General features: G+C 37.2%; 1 protein-coding gene and 1 pseudogene across 1 annotated transcript; one reads left to right on the forward strand and one right to left on the reverse strand.

The window, feature by feature from the left end:
* Positions 1 to 1800: 1800 nt before the first annotated feature.
* LOC111948321 lies at positions 1801 to 3646 on the forward strand. Its single transcript, XM_023960808.1, has 3 exons — positions 1801 to 1940; positions 2098 to 2833; positions 3090 to 3646. Exons 1-3 carry the CDS (start codon positions 1841 to 1843, stop codon positions 3253 to 3255), a joined length of 1002 nt encoding a protein of 333 aa, XP_023816576.1. The 5' UTR covers positions 1801 to 1840; the 3' UTR covers positions 3256 to 3646.
* Positions 3647 to 5875: 2229 nt separating this feature from the next.
* LOC111948365 lies at positions 5876 to 7210 on the reverse strand (annotated as a pseudogene).

Raw genomic sequence — 7210 nt, forward strand, 5'->3', positions numbered from 1 at the left:
GGAGTAGCCAATCACAAAAGTGTCTCCGCCTTGTCTAGTTTGATTGACAGACAGACACAGTCTCCTGAAAAAGCTCTTCATGAAATAAATAAGCCATTGTGAAAAACAGCAACATGAAATGAAAACAAAGCTACTTTGGAAAATATTGATTTTGAAATCCAAGGTTCTGAAAAAAGATGTAAAATTATAATAATATTCCACATGATTAAAAATGAATATTTTAAAATGCTGTTTTAAAATAATGAACAGGTTTTTAAAGCAAAATGAAATATATTGAATAATACAATGGCTAATTTAAAATCAGTGTGCAGGTTTTTCACAATTTCATGATCTTTTTATATATTTATGAGAGATTTATTGGTTGATTGTGTATTTGCATGAAGTCATATTTATTTATTTAATTAAATATTTATTTATTTAATTATGAACAGTGTAGGACTCCATAGTTTTTTGCCTATTGCTGCCACCTTGTGACCGAAACAGAGAAATAGTTTTGTTTTACTTGCTTTCAATGAACCTGCAGCTTCAACTGCAGTGAGAGTTTTCACAGACGTAACATTACAATCTGCTTCTGTGTCCAGCTTACATGTCACCTGTTTTTTGTTGATATTGAAGTTTTCTGTCCAAATCTACGGTGGCCGAGAACCGCCATTGCAGCAACAACAAAAACAAGTGCTGCAAAAAAAAAAGTTACAGCAAACACAAAAAAATACAACTGCAAAAAAAAAAAAAAAGTACTGCAAACAAAAAAAAGCGATCATATACAAAAAAGTTGCTGCAACATCAGAAACACTGCAAACATTAAATTGCTGCAACATCAAAAACACTGCAAACGTTAAAAACGTCTAACGGAAGTGAATCTTGAAAACAGAAGTGATGTCACGACTGATCGGAGATCAGTTTGCAGATTTATACACCAGAAGTGCATTGGTTTTTGCTTTATTCCCTGCTGCGACAAGGAGGAAAACAGGAGTACGAATCAGCAAACGGACGAGAGAGTGAGGTAAGTGAAAATATTAGTGTTCATTGTTACTATATGTGTACTTTTGATGTTATTGATTAGGCCAGGTAGCCTCAGGTTTTATGTTGGTTTATTGTTAGCTTCGGCTAACGCTGAGACTCTATACAGAAAGATCACTAATCAAGCTGCGTTCACATCAAACGCGATTCATGGGGCAAATTTGCGTCTGCCGCCTCTCATTTGCCGCGGCGAAGTCTCTGATGGCTGCTTGCCTAAAATGCGTCCCTGTGCTTGATGCTGCGGCCGTATGCATTAGCTGTAAGGTAATGTTTTTAGCTATCAGCTAATGTTTTTAGCCTGATCCTTTCATTGAGCAGTGTCTATTTATCCCACTTACAACGCATGGAAGACGCAGGTGATGTTGAGAGATCAGATTCATTTATTATTAAAAGTTCTACAGAAACATCAGTAATCACGTCTCCATTCAGGGTTCATGGGCGAACGAGCGAGCTCCGCCAGCGCCGCCGCTGACTGGCAGACGGAGAGATGCTGCCTTTTTCAGCTAATGTTTTTAGCCTGATCCCTTCATTTAGCATGTCTGTTTATCTCACTTACAACGCATGGAAGACGCAGGTGTTGTGGAATTTGTCTGTAAATATTTTTTTAATCGGGAGGGAGGTTACCGGTAAGTGAAATATTTTTGTTGATGCGAATTTCTTCTTATTTGTTTTTGCCAAATATGATACTGTTTAATGAATAGGTTGGGTTTATATATTGTGCATTTTATTAAATGAATATGTATTTAAAGACAGGGATTTTTGAGAAAGTACCTGAGTGAATTTTAAACTTTACTTTCTCTGCTTTATCATTTAACAGGTCATGTTTTGTCCTTTCTGTGGGGTGAACCTTCCATGCATCCTGGTATACTGTAGCTCATGCTACAGAAATGTAAGGTTCCTATTGAGTCTTCAAGATGAAGGTACATTTTTTTCTGACTGTTAATCATATGAATCATATGAATATGCATCCATTTTACTTTACATCTTTGAATTATAATGTAACAATAAATAATTAGCTACTCCCTAGCTTAGTCATTAAGAAGCCTCTAATATAGTATCCTCCTTTTAAACCCTCAGGTCATGAAGCTACTTCACTGGATGGACTTATCCAAAAATATTTCACAGAGGGCCATAGTTATGAAATAATAGTCGACTTACTGAAATCAAAACACAACATATCAGTCAGTCTTCGCAATCTAGAACGAAGATTAAAAGATGCAGGCCTGACCAGAAGACTGAACTACACTCCAATTGCTACTCTGAGGACAGCTATTTCTGAGGAGCTAAAGGGATCAGGCCATCTTTTAGGATATAGAGCGATGTGGCAGATATTGAAACAAAAACACTCTTTTGTCGTCAGACGAGATGATGTGATGCACCTCATGGCAGAGCTGGATTCATCTGGAACAGAGAATCGCAGCAGACGTAGATTTGTTCGAAGGGCATATCATTCAATGGGACCAAACGAAACCTGGCACGTTGATGGGTATGATAAATTAAAACCTTTTGGAATTGCAATAAATGGCTGCATTGATGGCTTCTCCAGAAAAATTATGTGGCTGAATTGCGGAAAGACCAACAACGACCCTTCAGTAATTGCTCAATACTATGTCAACTGTGTAGTTGAGCATGGAGTTTTTCCAAAGCGGCTCCGCACAGATTGTGGCACTGAAAATGGCACAATGGCCGCCCTTCACTGTACCCTGAGATCAGAGCATACAGATGAGTTTGCAGGTGCTAAAAGCCACATGTATGGAACTTCAACATCAAACCAGCGGATTGAAAGCTGGTGGTCCTACTTCCGGAAACAAAGGTTTTTCTTGCTTTCAATTTATTTGTTTTATTTGATTATTGTATTTGCTGTATGCATGTAGGCTAATAAATATGCATTCTCCAAATGCATCCACATCATGTTTTTCTGTTAGCATAATTCTTTATTATAATTGAATTATATTTAATTATTATTCTGCCAAGTTCTTTGGCACATATCAAAAGCATACTTTATTCAATTAAAACATAATTCTACTTATTCACCTTCATATGTGTAACAAATATTTTTCTCTATGCAGGAGCCAATTTTGGATGGATCTTCTCAGTGACTTGAGGGAGCGACATCTTTTCAATGGCAGCCCTGCACATACAAATTTTGTGCGATACTGCTTCCTGGGAGTTCTGCAGAAAGAACTGGATGAATACAAGCATTATTGGAATACGCACACCATTCACCATTGTTAATAAATTAAATAGTCGTTTGTGTGACCTCATACCACTTTTTTTGCCCTCTTATCACCATGACACCAGGGGAAAGCATATGCTAAAAGGCAAAAACAGAAAATTAAAATGTACAAGCTTCTCTGTCTGTATTAGAGGTCCACAAACTTGGAATATTTTAGAAAATGACGTTAAACAGTCTGCAACAATGTACATGTTTAAAAGGAAACTGAAATTGTTATTATTGTCAACATACTGTGAAAATGCTGCTCCAACCGAAACCATCTATTAACGTGTTTGTGATTTCTTTCTGTCTGTTGACACTTATATGGCCACACGCCAGAGTTTATGTTGTTCAAATTCATTGTCCCTTTTGTCTAACACTTTCCACTATATCACCATCATTTCTTGCATTCTATTAGTATATTTTATTTATGAAATTATTTTCTTTTCTTTTCTTTTCCTTCCGCCACTTATCTTTTGTATTTTTATGCTTGTCTAAAATGCTGGACCCCTAATAATAAGCAGCTGCTTCTGGGATGTCCATTTTTTCCACATTCTGTATTGTGAGATTTGTTGCTTTCGATGCATTGTGGAAAAATAAAAATAAAATAAAATAATAAAATAAATAAATAAAATTCGTCCTGTTCGCCAATCCCGGTGCCCATCTGGTAAACCAGAGGCAATGTATTATTTACCTCAAAGGTGAGAATTAACAGTTTTCTTTATAGTATTTTGGTCTTTGTTCCAATTTACTAATAAGAACAAAACATTGTCAGGTGTATTGGGGGTGGGGCTTGTGGTATAATTAGGTCCTTTGTAAGGATTTCAACTCCTGAAGTCACTTGTTTTAATTTAAGTATTATAGGTTATTTTAGGTTGAGTATTTTTCTCCACCACCTTCCCCAGATGCTGGCACTCATGGATTTAGTAATTTTGATTATAAAAATATAATTTTGATTATAAAACGTAAACTTTAAAATACACTTTTCCAGTTTTGTAGTACTTTCTCAAATATTTGATACTTAGTTCGGCCTAAGATCAATGCGTGTCTCTGCATTCTTGTTCTGTGAAGATAATTAGAATGACCATAAAACAAAACAAAAAATATAACAGGAAGGCTCAACTTTTTTGATGTGTTGCTCAGTATTAACACTTTTCTGTATTTGCTTGTAGATTTGATGGAAGTAATTGCGGTTTCCCAGCATCTGCCCAAACCTTAAACCACATCACCAGCATCATGCCAGTGCCAGCAACTCCAGGTGGGGATGAGCATGAAACTCTATTTGGAGAACTACAACAAGAGAGTGGTCTAAGAGCTCCTGTGCAGTGGGAATCAGCTGTAGAAAACTACATCACCCTAAAAACCATGGCTGGTCTGTAAAACTTAAGGCAGGATTTCTTGAAAACCAGCAGGAGGCAGACTGTCGAGAACTGGATTTGGGCACCCAGAACTAAACAAATACAACCTTTTAATGCATAGTATTGGCTATGTCGTTATTTTCTCTGTCATTCCATTTGTCAAATAAAGTTTTCTGTGTCTGAAAAACAGTAGTACAGTATTTTTATTATACAAACAAGCGTACAAAACATAAAAATGCAATAAATAAAAATGCAATTTTTTTCAGTGCAACTTGTGTTTTATAAACTGCAAGAGAAAATATAACATTGTGCCATGAAACAAAACTAAACAGGTGTGGCAACAATAGCTTTTACAACAAATCCATTGCTCTAAAAGCACCCAAAGCCAGGGGAATTCTTTATTCCGAAGTCCATGTTGGCTTTAAAGGCAGTATAGGAGTCCAAAAGAGGAATCTTTAAAATGTTGCCACAGGTATTCGCCATTGGGAATTTAGAAGTTGAGGGAGACATGAAGTGAAAGCGTGGCAGAGGACTCATACCAGCAGGAGGCACACAGGGCACACCTGCAGCAAACATTAACACCTCCTCCAAGGTCACAGCGCTGTTATCTTCTAAAATTAGAGCATAGGAAAGAAAATGAGAAAGGACTTTTGAGTGTATTTATAATAACTTTTCACGAAAAACAACTCAAAGTGGTATGTTAACCAGTCACGCATTTTTAAGAAATTTTCTAAAAACCTGCTCTTTGCTCGATTACATTCTTTCCTTTACTAAGAATAATATGCACATCCATCTTTGCAAAAGTTTGGATGTTGTTAGTTTTCGTGGGTGAAATGCAGGCACCCTGACTAGGCCAACTCCAGGATTATGTCATGAATTTTGCGACACCCACACAGAGAGTAAGTGTGAGTCTCAGAAATCAAGTCATCCTCATTCCTGCAAGCTTATCAATGTGCTAAAGGTAATACATAATCATATATATAGAGATGGTTTACTCTGCAAGGGTTAGAAGAGCTTAATATAGGCACCGAAACATTTAAATAATTTGTTTGTATAAAAACAAAAAAAGTACATTCTGTTACCTTCACAATCAAGAAGATAGTCTGCCCAGTAAGTCCTGGCTTTGTCTTCCTGAGTCCTCATGTTGCTGCCTTGTGGACTGAGTACTGGCTGGAACAGATTTTCTACCTGTCCAGCAGACAGCTTCACCTCAGTGTGACAGAGAGCAGGAGTCAAAACTGTTGGATGCCCCTTCAGAGCTGTCAGGAACTGGAGCGTTTCAAGTCCAGCCTTGAATCTGAAATATAAATATAATATGGACATGAAGTTACAGTGCATCATGTGCAAGTAAACAAGCAAGAAAATGGGACAACAAATTTTTTATGTTGAAAACCTACCTCTCGATTGCTGTGCTGTTCCTGTGGATGATGTACCACTTCAGATACTCCTCTACTAGCCGTGTTTTTTCCTCACATGACCCAACATGCCTGAAGCAACCAGCAGTCTGCAACATGGCACTGTTCTGCACCATCAAGTCCTGCAGAATTTGCACTGAAGGTGCATTCTGAATCTAAAAGCAGAGACAAAAGAGTACTTCACATTTCAAATATGAATAAAATTATAAAAGCGGTGGTGCCATATGGATCATTTGAAAGAATGGTGTAAGTGGACATAACGCTCCTTACTCATATTTAGAATTTCACACTCTTCTATCAAGTATCCTCATACCTCTTTTAGGACTTTCCCTATCTCCTCATCTGTTATCTCTCGTACAGATGGCTTGAAACTGTCCTGCCCTGAGATGTAACTGATAAGGTTCTTTGAGAGGAAATTTGGACCCGGTCCGCCGTGTACAATGGACACAGCAATCATCTTGCCTGCTAAATAGTATTCATCCTCTAGGATAGCTGTCCAAGAAAATTCAGAGTTAAAAGTATTGCATCAGTTTCCATATTAAAAAACACTGCATGACTGAAATGTGTTTGTTTTTCCCTTTAAGACATTGTACAAAACAAAACCTGTTGAGTTGTAGACCAGATAGCGGCTCTCCATGGGTCCATCAAATATGGGCCGTTTCTTCAGCTCCTTCATCAGAAGGGAGAGGAATTCTCTCTTGGGACCACCAGTATCATACCTTCCTCAAGAATCCCTTCATTGTCAAAGAATTTCACTAAGATGTCTTTTTTCTCTGAAAATGTTGCCCTTTTAAATCCTCTGACTGCTCCATTCCAAATGTCAGAGCGACAGATGTTAAATCTGCTGACAGCTCGATGGTCGATCTCAAGGGCCAGGTTTGCCGTTATCTCAGATATAGATGGTTTGTCCATCCTGTCATTAGATAAATCATGACTATATTACATGGTACAGGATAGCAGACATTTTAGACAAGGAAAAATAATAACTACAGTTGAATTTAGCGCATAGTTTCTTACCCTTCATCTTCTGAAATATCATGGTTGCTCTCAACCCTGTCTGAGTCATCGTCATCCTCAATTACAATGGGCGCATAAAGCTCAGTATATTTACTAAGAAATTGAAACACAAATTTATTTTGTTGATGTTTTAATCATGAAATTATAGAAATTAAAATTTAATACCTATAGTATGTAGTTTCCAT

Source organism: Oryzias latipes, chromosome 12 (genome assembly GCF_002234675.1).
Source record: "Oryzias latipes chromosome 12, ASM223467v1".
Classification (NCBI taxonomy): Eukaryota; Metazoa; Chordata; class Actinopteri; order Beloniformes; family Adrianichthyidae; genus Oryzias; species Oryzias latipes.